Raw genomic sequence first — 21,769 nt, forward strand, 5'->3', positions numbered from 1 at the left:
TCTATAAAATAAAATATTAAATTCTGAGAAAAATAGAGCAGAGGGATGGAGAAGTTTCCAAGCACCAAACAAATTAATTAAAAATAAGAAGATAACCTGGAAAAGAGGAAGAAACCGACGGTGTTAGATTTGGTCAGGACAAGCAAGGGTTCGTCACAAAGAATTGAAGAAATAAAGAAGATGAACACTTGCTTTGAATGGAGAAGCAGCCAAAGGACTCTCGTTAAAGTTGCCACTCAGAACAGAACATATTAAGTTTGATAAATTCATTTAGTCTCTTCACCGTCAAATCTTTCTTCCAACTCTACTTTTCCACCAATAAAAAATGGAAGAATGATGATGCCAGCAGAAAAAGTTAAAATATAGAAAAAATTTTGGTGTTCCTTTTGCAGTAAAAATTAATCTCCAACCATTGCCCTTAAAAATTACGCCATAGTTGGTGTAGTTTTAGTTCCCAATTTTTTTTTTCTTCAACCACAACACCAAATATCACGCTAAAAATATTTTTATTATTTAAATTAAATATTATTTTGATTAATAATAGTTTTAATAAATATTTATTATTCTTATAATTAATTTAGTAATTAATATAGTAGATATTTATTATTTTAAATGTTTTTTTAATTCTATTTTTCAATGTTTAAATCGATTATATTTTTAAAATAATTTTTTGTATTAATTTAGATATTTTATAGAATTTTATATTAAATTTTAAATTAATATTTCAATAAAATTATGATATGAATATAATTTTCATTAATTATTAGTATTTTATAATTAAATTTAGTATTTAAAAAAGTTTTATCTTTTTTTTAATTCACTATTTTATTAATAAAATAAGTGAATAGTGTTTTAGAACACTAAATTTGATGTTAGTTTTGGAGTCCTATTGGAGAGGTGTTGTGACCATTGTTCACATAAACACTAATTTTTGGCGCAATGAATAGTGTCAAATTAGGTGTTTGGGTGAATAGTATTTTTTTTTTATCTACAACCATAACACCAAATCTCTATAAAAGTTTACAAAATGATTATAAATCACTATGGTTTGTCATTGCAAATCTATCATAAAAGCTTATATCCTATTTATTAACTCTAATCCATTTATATAATATATAAAGAATATGGATACACATTTATCGTTCTTATATTTATAAATTAAAAAGTTGTACAGCAAAAATAAAATTTAAATTTTGCATCTGAAAAATATATCTTAACCAAAACTGATCTAATTAAAAATTATAAAAATATAAAGTTTATAGTATAAATTTAGAATTATCTATATAGATAAAGTAAGTTTTTCTCTCTTTTCATAAGCATCCTATTAAACATCCACATTAGTTCCACTACGATAAAAACGTCCAGAACTATCTAAAACGACGAGTAATTTGAATTGGATAAAATAATACTTTAGACTAAAATTAACATATATACTTTAATGTTTATTTTTTTTAGCTGCATTTTTTTCACTAAAATGAAACAGAATAATACAGAGCATTGAAAGGAGTAAAAAAAAGGAAACTTTAATGTTTATCTTTTTTAGCTGTATTTATTTTTCACTAAAAAGAAATAGAAAAAGGCAGAGCATAAAAAAACAGAAAAAGACAGAGCGTAGAAATGAGTAAAAAATGAAAAGTAGGGGAAAAGGGGGTCTCGAGACGAGTTTTAAGTCAGAAGATCTTTCTACTTCTGCTTTGTTTCGAGATATTTTCGACTTCTACCTCGGTACTGTCAAACCCTAAAGTTTTTTTTTCTTTTGAAACGAATCAAACAAAATGAATATTCTAATTCCTTTTGGTTTATTCATTTTTATAGTTTGTTGTGCAATTAGCTATGCAATTTGCAGAAAACGGTTCGAGGATTCTGAAGAATTGGGTGAAGTGGCAAGTACAATGCCAAGTAAACCACCATCTCCGGCGACTTCTCAGGTGAATTTCCTGGAGATCCTCTCTCCATCGTGTATCCCCTCTCCGGCGTGGAAAGCCAGTTGTTTGGCGTGGAGAGATCAAGCTCACAGGGACACTCCGGAGGATTCCTTCGTGGAGACAGAGGAGTACTTCTCCGCCACCATCTCGTTTGGGTCGACCACTGACTCTAACTCTTTTCCAACCGGTCCCTCTTCTCTAGAGAATGTCATACCTGACACATGTTAGAGGTCCCAACCTTTGAACCCGATCAAAGCCAAAACCACTAAGAACACTCAGTAACAAAACCTTGAACCCGATCAAAGTTTAGAACAGAGTAAGAACACAAAAGCTTAAACCCGATTAAGCTAAAGAACAAGAACTCAAACACAGTTTCTTTTGGGTAGTTTAGACTACCTCTTTTTGTTGTTTTTCATTGATTAAATAGGGAACGTACAAGAAGCAAACTGGAGTTATCAACTCCTACAAAACAGGAAGTGGAAAACATGGGAAAAGTGGTTGATGGGTTCCTCACAAATAGGAAGACCAATTCCACGTTATTTGCAACAACATAACAAAAGGAAAAACAAAGATTAAGTATTGACTTAATCAAACTTGCAATTGACTCTTATCATTTCTCCCCCCGTAAAAATGAACCTTGTCCTCAAGGTTCAGATTCCAGGGTCATGTGCTTCCTCTTCGTCACTGGTCTCTCCTCCTTCCATTAGGAGCAATTGAGGTTTTTGACATTTGTGGCCAGGTGTATAGCGTTCGTCACAACTGAAACATAGACCGAGACTGCGTTTCATCTTCAATTGTTCCCAAGTTAGCTTCTTTGGTGTTTTGGTTGGTGATTCATGATTTGGAAATGACTGGGTTGGAGAAGACACGGGTACCAAGGCTCTGGAATTTGACATGGTGACTGCAGGTCCTTTCTTTTGGCGTTGAAGTTGACCATCCTGCAATCTGGCGTAGTTGATCATTTCTTTTAGAGTTTTGGGCCGAAACATTCGTATCCCATCTGCAATTGACGGATGGAGACCACCCATGAAAGTCCCAACAAGAGCTGCTTGTGGCCAACCGTGAACTTTTTTTTGTAACCGCTCAAACTCTTCTTGATATTCTCTTAGCGATCCTGTTTGCCACACCCTTGATAATGCCTCATTAAAGTCCTCCCCGTCAGTTGGTCCGAATCTAGCCCATAGCTCTTCTTCAAATACCTCCCATGTGATATGAATCTGGTCCCCTCGGAGAGCTTTGGAGATGGCTTGCCACACTCGTTAGCAACACCATCAAGATGGAATGATGTGAAACGAACCAGTTGATCACGTGGCATCTCATGGTATTCAAAATACTGCTTCACTCTGCTTAGCCACTCCGTAGGATCACCGCCACTAAATCTCGGGAAATCGATCTTCACATATCGGTTTTGATGCACTGTTGCTGCAGCAAAGGGGTTTTCATTGTCTCCACGATGAATCGAAGTGTGTGGTGGGCTCTCCGTTGATCGTCGACTCCCTCTCCGCCCACTTGGATCACTTTCGCGGTTGACGGCTATGGCTTCCATAATTTGGCCCATGGACTCCTCCAATGACACCCGCATCTTTTGCATCTCATCTTGCATCATTCCCATGCTTCTCTCCAACATCTTAACTCGATCTTTTGTGCTTGACATTGACTCTCCCGAGGACGTACGAGTCAAGGTTTGCTTTTCTTTTAATTTTTTTGGCGGAATGGTGGGATGTAGATGTGATACGTTTGTCAAAAGGATGAAAAGAAACAAAAAAGAAAAAAAAATTAGAGCAATGCTGTGATACCAATTGTTAGAGGTCCCAAGCTTTGAACCTGATCAAAACCAAAACCACTAAGAACACTCAGTAACAAAACCTTGAACCCGATCAAAGTTTAGAACAGAGTAAGAACACAAAAGCTTAAACCCGATTAAGCTAAAGAACAAGAACTCAAACACAGTTTCTTTTGGGTGGTTTAGACTACCTCTTTTTGTTGTTTTTCATTGATTAAATAGGGAACGTACAAGAAGCAAACTGGAGTTATCAACTCCTACAAAACAGGAAGTGGAAAACATGGGAAAAGTGGTTGATGGGTTCCTCACAAATCGGAAGACCAATTCCACGTTATTTGCAACAATGAAAATATAACATAACATAAGGAAAAACAAAGATTAAGTATTGACTTAATCAAACTTGCAATTGACTCTTATCAACACATATCTACCCATTTGGTAAAAAGTCATCCTATTTACTCACTCTTTTACTGCGTAGAAAGGCCAAAGTCGAGGGGGACCACCTTGGTTAACCATCTTGACAATTTTTATGGGTCAAGAGAAGACAAATTTTCACTTTACAGAGTTTAATATTATATGATTTCTTATACTTCTTTGCATGTTGACAATGTTAAGTTTGATAACAATGGATTTCTTACTATTTAGTGGTAGTTAAAAAACAATTTTGAATTTCATTTTCCACATTTATGTTTGTTTTTCAACAAACAATCAATTGTGAAAGCTTAAATTTTTGTGTATAGGGAGGCTGAGAACGAGAAGGAGGTAGCAAAGTACTGAGATGTAGTTCTTGAGGAGGCTATGTTTGAGCTGACTGAGCACGTGGTTTTGGAGGTGGCTAAGCACGGCAAGGCTGTGCAAGATATCTGTAAGACATATGGATTTGATCCTCAAAGTTGTCCAATGCACATAGTGAGTCACTGATTCGGATGGTAATTCTGAGCCAAAACAATTTTTGCTTTTGAATTGTAGGTAAGAAGAATATTGAGTTAACTTCCAAGCAATCATTCTAGTAGCTAGTCAAATTAGTGATCAAAGAACTTGCTACTATTCAGAAAACATAATTTTTTCTGTCATTCCATTCATTTGAAGCTATTGTGCATGATCTATGTACATTAGTTTTGTCTCTTTATCTGTTTTCTTTGTATGTTTTAGGAGGTATTTTTGGAGACCCCGTGGAAAGAAATGATTGGGAGATCAACCTCATTGAGCAAATGGTTGCTGCCTTTAATCACTCGTTTTTTCCTGATTTTTGTCCGTGCTTGAGTTGGGTAAAAAGCCAAAACAAGTGGTAATTTTTTTGTATGTTAGGTGGGGAATGGTCTGTGGGAATAAAGCAAATGGTATGTACTTGTAGTTGATCAGTTTTTGTCTTTTCTTTTTATGTTTCTAAATTATCCGGATTATAGTGTCTGTTCTATAAGATCCAAACGCTGGACGAAGATGTGGGTGATCGGTCAGACGCATTGGTTTAAGAACTCCAACAATTGAATTTTCAGGATGGTGAACCTTCTGTGGGATAACTTTCTGTGGGAGAAATTAACACTTCCAGCACTGCACCACCCTATATAACACGATCTGGACGCACTTCTAAACCAATAAATAAAGTTTCTCCTAGTGGCCATAAGACAAAGTCTCGAAAGCACTGATCAAGGTGGTTTCTCAGAAAGTCTGTTTCAGACGCATTACTTTTAAACTCTTTGTTAAACACTTAAACTGTTAAACTCCTATTAAACTCTCAAAAATTTCTTATGCTAAACATTTAAACTGTTTGTGACAATTGAATTGGCACACATTTTACAGCTGAAACTGGATCCCATTGGTTTGGTTTGTTTTATAAAAAAATTACAGATTGAGTAAAACCTTTTTCCACTTACGTTTTTCCATAAACAAAGATCTTTGGGCTTTAACAGAATCTTAAAAATAGCAGATTCACTTACTGAGTCAGCAAATTTAAGACAAAACACAAGAGAGAAATACCTGAAAAACTTTATGTCAATAGTTCGATTGAAGATAAATTTCAACTCTGAAATCCATGTGATCTAAGAAGCAGATACAAAGTAAAAATGGGGTTTCGGATACCGTTTTGGGAATATGAACAGAACTAATCAAAACTTAAATTAAAAAACCTTCAATGGTCGGATTAAGATTGATTTTCGAACTGGAAACTGGATCTGCAAAGAGTCTCGTTAAAAGAGGATTAGATGAGTTTAAACCTAGACAGAATCGCCGAGCATCGTCTCCATCACGACATCACTCAAGATCTCTAATAGACAACTTTAGATGAGAAAAAATTTCAACACTTGCCCTTTTTACTTCACCCTAAGATCTCAAATAATAACAGAATTACAACGGAAATCAAAATTTCTAGTCTATAAAATAAAATATTAAATTCTGAGAAAAATAGAGCAGAGGGATGGAGAAGTTTCCAAGCACCAAACAAATTAATTAAAAATAAGTAGATAACCTGGAAAAGAGGAAAAAACCGACGGTGTTAGATTTGGTCAGGACAAGCAAGGGTTCGTCACAAAGAATTGAAGAAATAAAGAAGATGAACACTTGCTTTGAATGGAGAAGCAGCCAAAGGACTCTGCATTAAAGTTGCCACTCAGAACAGAACATATTAAGTTTGATAAATTCATTCAGTCTCCTCAACGTCAAATCTTTCTTCCAACTCTACTTTTCCACCAATAAAAAATGGAAGAATGATGATGCCAGCAGAAAAATTTAAAATATAGAAAATATTTTGGTGTTCCTTTTGCAGTAAAAATTAATCTCCAACCATTGCCCTTAAAAATTACGTCATAGTTGGTGTAGTTTTAGTTCCCAATTTTTTTTTTCTTCAACCACAACACCAAATATCATGCTAAAAATATTTTTATTATTTAAATTAAATATTATTTTGATTAATAATAGTTTTAATAAATATTTATTATTCTTATAATTAATTTAGTAATTAATATAGCAGATATTTATTATTTTAAATGTTTTTGTAATTTTATTTTTCAATGTTTAAATCGACTATATTTTCAAAATAAATTTTTGTATTAATTTTGATATTTTAGAAAATTTTATATTAAAATTTAAATTAATATTTCATTAAAAATTATGATATGAATATAATTTTCATTATTTATTAGTATTATATAATTAAATTTAGTATTTAAAAAAGTTTTATCTTTTTTTTTAATTTACTATTTTATTAATAAAATAAGTGAATAGTGTTTCTGAACACCAAATTTGATGTTAGTTTTGGAGTCCTATTGGAGAGGTGTTGTGACCATTGTTCACATAAACACCAAATTTTGGTGCTATGAATAGTGTCAAATTTGGTGTTTGGGTGAACAGTGTTTTTTTTTTTCTACAACCATAACACCAAATCTCTATAAAAGCTTACAAAATGATTATAAATCACTATGGTTTGTCATTGCAAATCTATCATAAAATCTTACATCCTATTTATTAACTCTAATCCATTTATATAATATATAAAGAATATGGATACACATTTATCGTTCTTATATTTATAAATTAAAAAGTTGTACAACAAAAATAAAATTTAAATTTTGCATCCGAAAAATATATCTTAACCAAAACTGATCTAAATATAAAGTTTATAGTATAAATTTAGAATTATCTATATAGATAAAGTAAGTTTTTCCCTCTTTTCATAAGCATCCTATTAAACATCCACATTAGTTCCACTACGATAAAACGTCCAGAACTATCTAAAACGACGAGTAATTTGAAACAGATAAAATAATACTTTAGACTAAAATTAACATATATGCTTTAATGTTTATTTTTTTAGCTGCATTTTTTTCACTAAAAAGAAACAGAAAAATGCAGAGCATAGAAATAAGTAAAAAAAAGGAAACTTTAATGTTTATCTTTTTTTAGCTGTATTTATTTGTCACTAAAAAGAAATAGGAAAAGGCTGAGCATAAAGAAACAGAAAAAGACAGAGCACAGAAATGAGTAAAAAATAAAAAGTAGGGGGAGGGGGGGTCTCGAGACGAGTTTTAAGTCAGAAGATCTTTCTACTTCTGCATTGTTTCGAGATATTTTCTACTTCTACCTCGGTGCTGTCAAACCTTAAAGTTTTTTTTTTCTTTTGAAACGAATCAAACAAAATGAATATTCTAATTCCTTTTGGTTTATTCATCTTTATAGTTTTTTGTGCAATTAGCTATGCAATTTGTAGAAAACGGTTCGAGGATTCTGAAGAATTGGGTAAAGTGGCAAGTACAATGCCAAGTAAACCACCATCTCCGGCGACTTCTCAGGTTAATTTCCTGGAGATCCTCTCTCCGTCCTGAATCCCCTCTCCGTCGTGGAAAGCCAGTTGTTTGGCGTGGAGAGATCAAGCTCACAGGGACACTCCGGAGGATTCCTTCGTGGAGACAGAGGAGTACTTCTCCGCCACCATCTCGTTTGGGTCGACCACTGACTCTAACTCTTTTCCAACCGGTCCCTCTTCTCTAGAGAATGTCATACCTGACACTTATCTACCCATTTGGTAAAAAATCTTCCTATTTACTCACTCTTTCACTGCATAGAAAGGCCAAAGTCGAGGGGGACCACCTTGGTTAACCATCTTGACAATTTTTATGGGTCAAGAGAAGACAAATTTTCACTTTACAGAGTTTAATATTATATGATTTCTTATACTTCTTTGCATGTTGACAATGTTAAGTTTGATAACAATGTATTTCTTATTATTTAGTGGTAGTTAAAAAACAATTTTGACTTTCATTTTCCACATTTATGTTTGTTTTTCAACAAACGATCAATTGTGAAAGCTTAAATTTTTGTGTATAGGGAGGCTGAGAACGAGAAGGAGGTAGCAAAGTACTTAGATGTAGTTCTTGAGGAGGCTATGCTTGAGCTGACTGAGCACGTGGTTTTGGAGGTGGCTAAGCACGGCAAGGCTGAGCAAGATATCTGTAAGACATATGGATTTGATCCTCAAAGTTCTCCAATGCACATAATGAGCCAACGTGAGTCACTGATTCGGATGGTAATTCTGAGCCAAAACAATTTTTGCTTTTGAATTGTAGGTAAAAAGAATATTGAGTTAACTTCCAAGCAATCATTCTAGTAGCTAGTCAAATTAGTGATCAAAGAACTTGCTACTATTCAGAAAACATAATTTTGTCTGTCATTCCATTCATTTGAAGCTATTGTGTATGATCTATGTACATTAGTTTTGTCTCTTTATCTGTTTTCTTTGTCTGTTTTAGGAGGTATTTTCGGAGACCCCGTGGGAAGAAATGATTGGGAGATCAACCTCAAGATCTATCAACCTCATTGAGAAAATGGTTGCTGCTTTTAATCACTCGCTTTTTCCTTATTTTTGTCCGTGCTTGAGTTGGGTAAAAAGCCAAAACAAGAAGTGGTAATTTTTTTGTATGTTAGGTGGGGAATGGTCTGTGGGAATGAAGCAAATGGTCCGTACTTGTAGTTCATCAGTTTTTGTCTTTTCTTTTTATGTTTCTAAATTATTCGGATTATAGTGTCTGTTCTATAAGATCCAAACGCTGGATGAAGATATGGGTGATCGGTCAGACGCATTGGTTGAAGAAATCCAACAATTGAATTTTCAGGATGGTGAAACTTCTGTGGGAAAACTTCCTGTAGGAGAAATTAACACTTCCAGCACTGCAACACCCTATATAACGCGATCTGGACGCACTTCTAAACCAGTAAATAAATTCTCTCCTATTGGCCATAAGACAAAGTCTCGAAAGCTCTGACCAAGGTGGTTTCTCAGAAAGTATGTTTCAGACGCATTACTTTTAAACTCTTTGTTAAACACTTAAACTGTTAAACTCCTATTAAACTCTCAAAAATTTCTTATGTTAAATACTTAAACTGTTTGTGACAATTGAATTGACGCATTTTTTATAGCTGAAACTGGATCTGATTGGTTTGGTTTGTTTTATCAAAAAATTTACAAATTGAGTAAAACCTTTTTACACTCACGTTTTTCCACAAGCAAAGATCTTTAGGCTTTCACAAAATCTTTAAAATAGCAGATTCACTCACTGAGTCAGCAAATTTAAGACAAAACACAAGACAGAAATACCTGAAAAAGTTTCTGTCAATAGTTCGATTGAAGATAAATTCCAACTTTGAAATCACTGTGATCTAAAAAGCAGATACAAAGTAAAAATGGGGTTTCAGATACCGTTTTGGGAATATGAACAGAACTAATTAAAACTAAAATTGAAAAACCTTCAATGGTCGGATTAAGATTGAACTTCGAACTGGGAACTGGATCTGCAAAGAGTTCCGTTAAAAGAGGATTAGATGAGTTTAAACCCTATTTTTTGGTTCATTGCTAAGTGATAAGATCATTTATAGGGGTGTGGGCCTAATTCTGTTAATCCTTACTTAAAGAACGTGTATAAGCGAAAATATTAAGTAAATGGAAACTTTGACGTTAAAAGAAATTGGAACCAAGGCATTAAGATAAGGGCATTTATGCTGGATTAAATATATGATTTATACTTAAACATTGGATATTTGAAAAGTATTATGAAATGGTCGGCCGTGAGGGGACTTACGTCACCATGGGTTGTTGGTTAACAAAAGAATATGAAGGTCGTGGATGGACGTTGGACTCCACGGTCCTAAGTGATTGTTTACGTGTAAGCCACATGAAAGATTCAGGAAAGAACCTGTGGTTATGACAAAAAGACACAAGCCTAAAGACGGAAAACGACCAATTTCTACCTCAACTATTCCAAATGACGAATATAGACATTAACTCATAGCCCGTTAGTCAACGATCCTATTCCGTTAACGAAGAGTAGTTTTATGCCACGTCGACGGCACTGTTGGCATCAGATGTTAAAACAATGACGTTTTGACGTTTTGGGTGTTGTAAATTTTATAATTTTTTTAAGGTTTCAAATTGTTTAATTGTTAGGAATTTTTTTATCCTTAGTAATTGTTTCTCATCTACCATGGTGGGAAGTTTGAGAAATTTTGAAGATAACATTCGAAGAGGTGATAATGTTAGTGGTGGAGTCCCAGAGTCGAAATGAAAAACCCTAAATGTTGAATTATCTCATTTTTTTTCAAACCCAGAAGATGAATTGTATCTCCGGAATCGAAATTGGCTTCTATTTCTTATACTATAGTCGATTTCGCGAATCTAACCCTGATTTCTGATGAATCACAGACCCTATTACTCTCAGTATATCGGTATCCCTCCTCTAAACGACGACAAAGAATTGTTGGGGAAGATAAATTTTTAATTCTGTACCTTTTACAAAACAACGTTGATTAGGTTTTTGGTTATTAAATGTCAAAACGTGTCGTTTTTACACCCGGTGCCAATAATGCAGTAGATGTGGCATAGAACTACTCTCCAAGTCTCCATGAGATTGTTGACTAATGGGATGTACTGGGTTAATGTCTGTATCCGCCAAAAAATTATTAGTACAGGTATGACTTGTCCAAATTTTAGGGGTTCGAGTATGAATTTTGGCAACTAAATTTTTCGGGAAGGAATCCGCACCATTTGGAGCAGTTGAGGTAGGAATTAGCCGTTTTTCCGCCTAAAGACTCTGAGGATATTTGGGTCATTCATTTGTAGCTTTAAAAAACATTTTTTCCTGTAAGATTGTTTTTTGGACAAACTTAAAAATGTTTCATAAATTAATGTATGTGAAACAAATGATTTTTTTTTTCAAAAGACATAAATTCAAATTCAAATTAGTATTTATCCTTTTCTAAATCTTACTAATCAAAAGTTATTTCTTAGTAAATTACCGTTAAAAGTTTAACAATTTTTCACTTGGGTCATTTGTAGTTTTAGGCAATTTTTGGTTTAAATTGTAGTATAGATAGGTACAGTAAAAAACCACTATAAATTAATAATGTCGGGTTCATAATATTTTATTAATTTATCGTGATATTAGTTTATCTATAATATTAATTTATAGAGAAAATTTTTTTTTTGTTTATTTTTTTCAACAATTTTCTTTTAAATGATGTTATATTTAAGAATTTAAACTTATATGCTTATAAAATATCATGCATAAACTTAAAATTTGATAACTAGTCATAGAAATCCCAATAAAATAGTTATTTCTATTTGTTAATTATGGACTGAATTATGTATGTAAAAATATAAATGTTTAGTAGTACAAATTTATAAAATAGTATGACTATTATCTTTAATGTTGGTACTGAAATTAAAGATAATACCATAATATATTTCAAAATTGTTATGTGTAAGAAAATCAATTATCACATCTAATATTTTTCACAAATTTTGAATGGAAATAAAAAAAAAAAACATTAAAAGCTATTGATGTAAATAAGTAAAGAAATAATTTTCAATAAAATTTTAAATTTAAATAAAAACAAAAAATAACTATATTTTAGTATATTATATCTTATCTATATATACATAAATTTTAAAAATTTTTAATTTATGTTTATATAGGAACCATATATTTACATAAGAATTTCAAAAAAAAATATTATTTTTTTATCTTTTGATAGATTTTTATACTGATACAACTCGAAACTAAGAAAATATATTAATTTATAGTAATTAATAATTTATCAAATATTAATTTATAGATTTTACTATATTAATTTATTAAAATTCGACTGTATTAATTAAAAAGTATATATTTATTTTACGGCTAAGGATCTCTCTCGAGTCTCGACCATCGGCAATCGCCATCTTCCCTGCTGGTTTCTCATTAGATTGTTAGATGAGCGGCGCATTAGGTTACCCATCCGCCTCCGTCAGCGTCGGCGGCAGCGGCGGCGGAGAAGGAGCTGGAGGACCTGCGCCTTTCTTGGTCAAGACGTACGAGATGGTAGACGATTCGTCGACGGACCAGATTGTATCGTGGAGCTCCACCAACAACAGCTTCATCGTCTGGAATCACGCAGAATTCTCACGCCTCCTTCTCCCAAAATATTTCAAACACAATAACTTCTCATCCTTCATCCGTCAGCTCAATACCTATGTAAGCATCGTCATTTCTCCGATTTCGAATCCAACCTCTTCTTCTTCTCTTCCATGTTTTTTCGATTGACCTAATTTTTGATTTTGGGTATTTCTGTTTTAGAATACTATTTGAATTCTATCGATTCGGATTTAGCTTCTTCAATCTCATCATTTGATTGGAACTTAGGGAATGTGATATGTGATTTGTTGATAGGGATTTCGGAAGATTGATCCAGAGAGGTGGGAATTTTCCAATGATGATTTCATCAAAGATCAGAAGCATCTTCTCAAGAACATACACAGGAGGAAACCTATACACAGCCACACTCACCCACCTGCTTCTTCGTCGGTAGATCAAGAGAGAGCGACGCTGCAAGAGCAAATGGACAAGCTTTCACGCGAGAAAGCAGCCATCGAAGCTAAGCTTCTAAAGTTCAAGCATCAGAAGTCCACGGCGAAGCATCAGTTACATGAGATGACTGAGCATGTCGACGATATGGAGAAGAGGCAGAAGAAGCTGCTTGATTTCTTGGAAACGGCGATTCGGAATCCAATTTTTATCAAGAATTTCGGCCGTAAAATCGAGGAATTAGATGTTTCTGCTTACAACAAGAAGCGGAGGCTACCTCAAGTTCAGCAATCAAAGCCACCTTCAGAAGATTCTCATTTGGATAATAGCAGTGGTAGCTCCAAACCTGAGTCCGGAAACATTTTCCATCAGAGTTTCTCGAATAAGCTCCGGTTAGAGCTTTCTCCAGCTGTTTCAGATATGAACATGGTTTCACACAGTATACAAAGCTCCAATGAAGAAGGAGTGAGTCCCAAGGGAATACTCTCTGGTGGTGATCCAAAAGCTACACAAATAAGAAGAGAAGGCTTACCATTTGCACCTGAAGCACTAGAGCTTGCGGATACGGGTTCATGCCCGAGGAGATTACTGTTGAACGACAATACAAGAACGGAGACCTTGCTAACTTCTTCAGAGGAGACTGATGGTAGCTTTTCATGTCATTTGAATCTAACCCTGGCTTCTGCTCCATTACCGGACAAGACAGCTTCGCAGATAGCTAAGACTGCTCATAAAAGCCAGGAGATTGGTAGATGTACCGAGATAAACTTCAAATCGATAGAAACAAGTGTAAGCGAGAAAAACCAGGGTAAACAAGAAGAAGCTGTACCTGGAGGTAAACAAGCGAATGCAGCTCCTCCAGCTAGAGTGAATGATGTATTCTGGGAGCACTTCTTAACAGAGAGGCCAGGACCTTTAGATAATGAGGAGGCGAGCTCAACTTATAGAGGAAACCCATACGAAGAGCAAGAGGAGAGAAGAAACGGGAATATGATGTCCCGTAATACAACGAATATCGAGCAGCTGACCTTATAAAGTAAATTCAAATGGTAATACATCCTTAAACCTACTCGTTTATTTGATTTCTTATATTGCTTGGTGATTGACATGATAGCTTTCTTGGTCGTTGCATGATACTTGCCACAATTGGTTGTTTAGCTAGACATTTGTCGATAGGATTCTTGTTATCAGAACTCGCATATGCCATTTCTATTAAATTTCCCTGTTCGTATTGATTAGGGAATATGTAATGCATCCTGTTTGTTGTTAGTAAAACTTAGCAAATTGTATAATCTTACTCATGTGGAGGGTTATAACCGGTTTATGCCACTGTATAATGTAAAAATTTACCCAATTTTTTTTTGTTTTCTCAGGTTACATCAACGAGTATGGTTCGTGGTTTTGGTATATGTATCGCTGAGTAAGTAATGAAACCGTAAGTAACCTTGTTGTTGTAAACTGTTGCGTCTCTCACATGTTTTTGTTTTTACACTTGTAATTTACTGTAAATTTAAGTGCATAGAATTTAAATTGAATAAGCAGCTTTTTTGGGGGGGTTTATCTGTCGTCAATGTTAAATTATAAGAGAGGAAATATGTTAACATTCTCTGAGATGTGTTTCTTATCTCTTTCTGGTACTAAAGTTTGAGGAAATATACATACGCGTATTCATTCATTGGGTGATGGTTATGGTGTATGTTCACCAAAGTTTAATAAACTCGTCTAATTTTGTTTCTCATCTTTAAGACAGGAAAAGTTTAGTATCACTCGAGTTATTCTCGAGTGAAAAAACAAAAAAAAGATTATCGAAGGAGGAGAGTCTGTGTACAGAGGTGTTAGGTTCTGAGTGAGAGACCAATAAGAAATGCTTTGGTCATCAGTTTAAATAGGCTTGTCAGAAATACCGAACTGAATTGGCTGCAGTGAACCAAACTGAAATTTGGTTAATTTTGGTTTGGTGTTAGATTTAAGGTGAAAACCCGATCTGCCAATTTCCTATTGATTTTTTTTATTAATTTCCAACCTTTTTTTTAGCTATCGTCTGAAATTTCAAACTTTTTTCAAATGAACCGAACGAAATATAGAAAAATGAGGATTTCGCCGAAAAAAAAAAACTGAACCTACCTTTTTTTTTTGGTACCAATAATTTTAACATAAACCAAATTAAAATTTACAGTAACCGAACCGAATCAAATGATCAAATCGGTGCAATTCGGTAATGATTTCCCCAACCCGAATAAAATCGCATTTCCGAAACACCGAACCGATGTTTGAACAGGCGGGCCGAGACGAACTTATTTTCCGTGGGGTTTTAACATGGTTTTCAATATGTGCTCTCTTTAAACGATGTCGTTTCTTATTTTAGCTTAAACAACGTCGTTTAGCTTCTCACTCTCCCAGTTCGATTTTCAGACACTGAAGAACCCTAAACCTTTTTCCTCAATGAATTCCTCAATCGTTTCTGGGTTTTGCTGAATTCGTCATCTGCTACTGACTCCGCTGTTTCTGGGTTAGTATCATTCTTTCTGTTTAAACATGTTTCTAAGTCGGAGGCTTCTTCTTTTTTTGCTAATGTTATGTGTCCTTTCTCTGGGTTTATGACAATTTTCATTCTAGCAAATGATTTTCCTATAAAGCTCTAACCTTTAAAACACATAACCAATTTGGGTATATGAGACTCTCGATATCTTCGAAGTATTAATTTTTGTGGTGTTATTTGAATTTCATAGATGATAAAGCTTGATTTTTTTCTTAAACTTCGGTTGCTTCAATCTGTGTTTTTTTTCTTCTCCGAATTTAAAACTGAGATACATTATTTATCTAAATGAGTTCCTGTTTATGAAAGAAATTGAGTTTTCTTATAAGCAGAGACGTCTCAAGTCTCAAACCTCATACCTTAGTCTCAAATTTGAACAATTTTCTCCAAAGAAATTAGGCAAAGTAAAACCTGAGCCATACTATTGAATTTTTCCACCTTTTGCAGTATCAAATTTCTTTGCAGTCAAAATCTCTTTGGCCATATGGCTAGATGGGATCAAATTTCGTTGCAGTCATGACACTTCTTAATTCCGTATCCATCATGAATGCAGATGGCTAGATGGGATCAGATTTTCTCCTTACCTGTGCAAAATCCCACCTTGCCAGAGTTTTCTTCTGCTGATCTTGTTTGGTCCAAGATCGAAGGTTACAGAGACAATATAGATAGGTTAGCACTCATCCCTTATGCGAGGGTTGATGATTTTGTAAGAGGCGAATCCTCGAATAAAGACTGCCCTACGAGTTTCCATGTTGAAGCTAGACGCCGGAAAGCCAAAGGGAAGAAATATAAGCCAAAAGTTGATGGCATCTTGGAGTATATTCTGTAAGTTACACAATTTGTTCTTGTATTGTTCACGACAAGTTAGATTCTTTTATCTGGATAGTATCATCTGCTGGAAGTTTATTGGATCTCTTCTCAGATCGTTATTACCTAGTTTCCTGCACATATGTGGTCTTCTTTCCGCACAGAAGTGACAGTGAATTATATTCTGTTTGCTTCATCTGCGTGTTCTCTTATGCTATTGTCTTTCTAATTCTTCTTTTTGCCTCAACATACTTTCTATTTCCATTCTTCTGGTTGCTATGATCCTACATTGTTCTCATTTTAGGCTGTCATCTGTTTCGTTTGTGTTTTGCGTGTGTAAGTTTGGCATTAATCAGAATCGTTGGTTATAAATCAGTGTTTTTGTGTGAGTAGGTATTGGTGTTCGTTTGGACCAGATGACAATAGAAAAGGCGGAGCTGTGCGGCCAAGTAGGAGCACATATGTCCCAAAAAAGAACAATGCAGGCCGACCAAATTCCAAAAGAGGCTGCAGGTGTCACTTCATTGTGAAGCGCTTAATTGCAGAGCCAACGGTGGCTTTAGTAATTTATAACAACGACAAGCATGTAGATGAAAAAGGGTTGCCATGCCACGGGCCACAAGACAAAAAGGCGGCTGGAACAAGAGCCATGTTTGCTCCATATATATCAGAAGATCTTAGGTTACGTGTACTGTCTTTGCTTTATGTGGGTGTCTCTGTGGAGACCATAATGCAAAGGCATAATGAATCAGTGGAAAAACAAGGCGGTCCAAGTAACAGAGATGATTTGTTAACCCATAGATATGTTCGAAGACTTGAGAGGAGTATTCGACGCTCAACATATGAGCTCGATGAGGATGATGATGTTAGCATCAACATGTGGGTTGAAAGTCATCGGAGTCATGTGTTTTTCTACGAGGGGTTCTCTGAAACAGATCCTTTTTCCTTGGGTATCCAAACTGAGTGGCAGTTGCAACAGATGATTCGATTTGGCAACTGTAGACTTTTGGCTTCAGACTCCAGGTTTGGGACAAATAAACTCAAGGTCAGTTTGCATCAGTTGCTAAAATTTGGTTTTTATATTATCAGGATGATTCTCAGGTCTATGTGTTGCGTTTGTTTGTCAGTATCCTATCCATAGTCTTGTTGTATTCGACTCTGAGAATAAGGCTATTCCAGTTGCTTGGATAATTGCACCGCGGTTTTCTAGTGGAGATGCATATAGATGGATGAGAGCTCTTTGTAACCGAGTCCATGCCAAGGATCCCTCCTGGAAGGTGGCTGGGTTCATAGTTGATGATCCTTTGGCTGACATAATAACGATCAGGTTGGTTGTTTCAAAGACCACTTTTTCATTGAAAAACCATATTGTCAATGCAGACTATTTTATTTGATTCGATGCTATTGCTTGTGATGGTCTCAGGGATGTATTTCAGTGTCCTGTCTTGTTTTCTTTTTGGCGTGTTCGCCACGCATGGCATAAGAACATAATCAAGAGATGTCCACAAACAGAGACACGTGTAGAGATTTCAAGACATCTTGGGCAGGCTGTAGACAAAATCTGCAGAAGGCAAGGAACAGCCACATTGTTTGAGGGTTTTGTAGACGATTTTGTTGGTAGTCCAGAATTTGTGGATTACTTCAGAGCTGTTTGGTCTCCCAGAATAGGTTATTCTCCGATTCTCTCTCTTTTCTGTTCTGCTTACACTTTACTTGCTTGGTTATATACATTTATTAATAAGTCACAAGCCTCTTGTACCCTAATTATCAAGTGTTAACATGTACTCTGCCTGAAACTATTTTCGTGGATGATTGACACTAGTCTTCTCGAGAATGATCTTTTCCCCTCCAATCTATAATAGGAGCTTGGACAAGTGCGTTACAATCTCTTCCCTTGGCAAGCCAAGAGACCTGTGCAGCGATGGAGCTGTACCACTATCAGCTGAAGTGCAGGCTCTTGAATGAGAGGGGCTTTGAAGTTTATCAACGTGCTGATTGGTTGGTTGATAAGTTAGGGACAAAAGTACATTCTTACTTCTGGCTTGATGAATATTCTGGAAAAGATGATTTTGCCCGGTACTGGAAAGAGGAATGGGTGAGCGGTTTGACTTCTTTCCGCAAAGCATTGAGTATACCAGATTCTGATGTTGTTATCTCTGGTATGTCAGCAAAAATAACAGATGAGTGTGACGGTGGCAACGAAGTTCATGTTGTGTGGAATCCAGGTTCACAGTTTGGGGTTTGCAGTTGCAGCTGGGCAGAAAAGGGTTACATATGTAAGCACATGATCAAACTTACACAAGTCAGTCTTGGAAACCGGGCTGCTAGGCAATCTGCTAGCCTTCTACAGTATTATCAGACCCTGATTGATCTCCTTCACTGCCCACCTCGCGATTCCTTATTCCGTGATTATGCAGTTTCTTTAGCCGTCTCTGCGGAAAAGCAAATCAATGCACTCGGCGATCTCCAAAAGAGTGATGCTAGTGAAGGTACTGTGCAGAAAGAAGTTGCTTGCAATGAACCATCATCTAATGGAAAATCTCTTGATGAATCTGGCGTAGTTGCTACTGATTTAGATGGAGAGTTGAGTAATATGCCAACGGGTTGGGATAAACTTAGAGCGTGCTCAGGAAATGCAGAAGACATAATTACCGGTTCTGCAATGGAAATGGATCCTTCACCTTGTTTAACCAAAGCTGCTGCAGAGGATGTTATCTCTACGGTGCAGAATGAGACAGACAACGCGAATGAGGAACATGAAATAGGTGCAAAAAGGTTGAAAATTTGGGCACCCGAGCAAGAGACCGTATGAATGATGGTAACTGAGCCAAGAACCTAGCCAGAGTTTCCAAGATTTGGCTGAGCATTCTAATGTTGAACATACACAAACTGAGAAGCAACTCTGCTAGGTCTCAGTGAGCATCCAATTCATAGCTATGACGAAGAGGCTCTCTACAAAGAGGAAATTGAAAGAAACCGTCGTGCTAACATTGTGTCTAAACCTACAAAGTTATTGAGACTATCCAGTACCATTTTGCTTTGGTCTGAAAGAAACAACAGCTCTTAAGTAATCTGGTTACAGTCTTGTACTCAGCTATGTTCCATGGAATTGTTAGACTACTATAGACTTGGTGAATAGATTATGAAAGTCACTAATGAGAGTGTTTCTGTCAACTTTTTCTATGCCGGAGATGGGAACAAGTGCTGTGTAAAACAATGGGTTACACACGTAACGAATCAAGTACTGTAGATCGTTAATAACTAGACTTTTTTTCTTCAAACAATTGCGTAATTGTTATTAAAGAATTCATAATCCATATCGAAACATATTTGAATGTAACTCAATTGTTTAGATAATAGAGAATACTTATAAAATATGAATTAATTAGGAATCTAGACATTGGTATTATCGGATATGGAAGACTCTTGAGATTCAAAACTAAGTTTGCAGCAACAATGACCTTTCTTTGATCCAACATAGTATTCACAAAACCCTCCTAATCTATATCCTTTATATCTGCAAAATTCATTGCATGTCCCTGAGTTCTTACATCCTGGTTGCAGAAAACATTCTTTGGCTTGTCCTGATTGGTTCATAAACAAACACATTAACAAGATAAATGATTGCATCTAAGACAATTTAACTATGAATAAGATATAAGTAATTACCTGAAATCATGGGTAGAAAGATGAGAGCAAACACCATCAATGATACAAGAGAAGAAAACTTTTTGGTTGCCATTAGTTATGTTGCTAGACGATACAACAAGCCTTCGTTAGAAAATATTCAATTTCTTAAAAATATTCAATTTCTTAGGGGAAATGAAAAACCTATAAGAAAGTAATCAAAATCACCAATTCAAGTATCTCTTACGATGGATCATATGTAATGGAGTTTCTTATAAAAGGTATATTATTTCTGAAGATTTAATTGGTGAATTAGACCATGATTTTTGTCAAACACTTGGTTTCACCTACATTTTAATTATTATCATACTAGGTAAATAAATTAAGATCATATTAGGCTATTCAAATTTGTTTTAATGGTTCTTCCATAATATTATATGGATTTCCGATAAAAATAGGAAATAAAAATAGAGATATTTTTAGTCTTATTTGGTTATTTAGTCAATTAATCTTGGTCAAATACTTGGTTCTTCACTTTATTCAGACAATCAATCTTGGTCAAATTAATACTTGTTTTTTACAAATTAATACTTGTTTGTTTACTACAAAAAATTTAGCGTCATTTATTGATTCTGTTATATCCGTTAACGACCGTAAAATTAAAAAGAGGAAAATAAAACTTTAAAAAATTTATATATTTTTATAGATAAAAAATAATTATATATGTAGAGTCGTGCTTAGACTTACGGTAGCTTAAAAAGAACTTAAAAAATATAATTTTTTATTATTTAACGAAAATATCAAAGTAATAATATTAACTAAAAAACTTCTATAATATTGATAACATAACCAAAATATAGAAATTTTAAAACATATTATTTTTCTTTGTTTCTTTCCCTTATTTATAATAGCGATTTGTTTCTTGTATTCTTTTGTTTGTTACTAACTTTACTAAATATTTCTATATATGCATAAATATTTTATAAAAATAAAAATAATAGTAACAGTTTTAGTGTTATGGTTTTCTTAAACTAGACTTAAACCCTATTTATCAAATTAAATATACATATAAAGGTAATTTCTATAAAAATATGTGACCCTCTAATCTTATAATTATTTTTGTGGCTTTAGGCATTTACCTAATTTTTATAATACATGAGGCACGGGTTTGTCTATATGTAGCTATAATGGATCACCTTCTCGTAGATCCTTTTGCGGTTTAATGTAATACAAGCAATCCTGCTATAGGAAATGAAAGCTACCTATAGGTGAGTTGTGAATGTAGATGAGTCTTTTTCAAACTATTGCGTACAATTATGGGTGGGGACAGAGTCAAAAGCTACTTGTCAGGGTCGTGATTGACAGCTGGTTAGTGCTGCGAGAGTAGGCTAGTCATACCACCTTGCTCGAATTATAGAATACATGTAGTTGATTACCTTTATTATTTATTTTCGTCATAGGTCTACTCCATAAATTCCCGTGAATACCCTTAAGTACAGCATTCATTCTTAATTGTTTACAACCTCGATTTTATTTGCGTTTTTATTTTCCTTGCTTTCTTGTTTAGATTTAATGACACCAAAAACAAAAAACTCAAATTGTTGAGTTCTAGTCTGATTTAAGCATTATAATTATTTTGTACTGAAACAACTAAGTCTCTATGAATCGATACCCTAAGTACTACATCGCACATCTGTACACTTGTATTTATTTAGGGGTTATAAATTTAGAACCTGAACTTTAGTAAAACTAACCCCAATCTATG

General features: G+C 34.6%; 3 protein-coding genes across 3 annotated transcripts; all 3 read left to right on the plus strand.

The window, feature by feature from the left end:
• Positions 1 to 4,506: 4,506 nt before the first annotated feature.
• On the plus strand, positions 4,507 to 8,758 carry LOC18029935. The gene is made up of 5 exons (XM_024149158.1): positions 4,507 to 4,600; positions 4,861 to 4,996; positions 7,895 to 7,991; positions 8,034 to 8,214; positions 8,523 to 8,758. Exons 1-5 carry the CDS (start codon positions 4,507 to 4,509, stop codon positions 8,756 to 8,758), a joined length of 744 nt encoding a protein of 247 aa, XP_024004926.1.
• Positions 8,759 to 12,392: 3,634 nt separating this feature from the next.
• LOC18029936 (heat stress transcription factor A-5) lies at positions 12,393 to 14,569 on the plus strand. Its single transcript, XM_006414772.2, has 3 exons — positions 12,393 to 12,704; positions 12,900 to 14,083; positions 14,408 to 14,569. The coding sequence occupies exons 1-2, from the start codon at positions 12,444 to 12,446 to the stop codon at positions 14,067 to 14,069; spliced, it is 1,431 nt and encodes a 476-aa protein (XP_006414835.1). The 5' UTR covers positions 12,393 to 12,443; the 3' UTR covers positions 14,070 to 14,083; positions 14,408 to 14,569.
• Positions 14,570 to 15,406: 837 nt separating this feature from the next.
• LOC18029937 lies at positions 15,407 to 19,551 on the plus strand. The gene is made up of 6 exons (XM_006414773.2): positions 15,407 to 15,543; positions 16,124 to 16,395; positions 16,771 to 17,422; positions 17,505 to 17,704; positions 17,801 to 18,045; positions 18,240 to 19,551. Exons 2-6 carry the CDS (start codon positions 16,124 to 16,126, stop codon positions 19,187 to 19,189), a joined length of 2,319 nt encoding a protein of 772 aa, XP_006414836.1. The 5' UTR covers positions 15,407 to 15,543; the 3' UTR covers positions 19,190 to 19,551.
• Positions 19,552 to 21,769: the final 2,218 nt, after the last annotated feature.

The sequence above is a fragment of the Eutrema salsugineum genome, unplaced genomic scaffold (assembly GCF_000478725.1).
Source record: "Eutrema salsugineum unplaced genomic scaffold, Eutsalg1_0 scaffold_1, whole genome shotgun sequence".
NCBI classification, from domain to species: domain Eukaryota; kingdom Viridiplantae; phylum Streptophyta; class Magnoliopsida; order Brassicales; family Brassicaceae; genus Eutrema; species Eutrema salsugineum.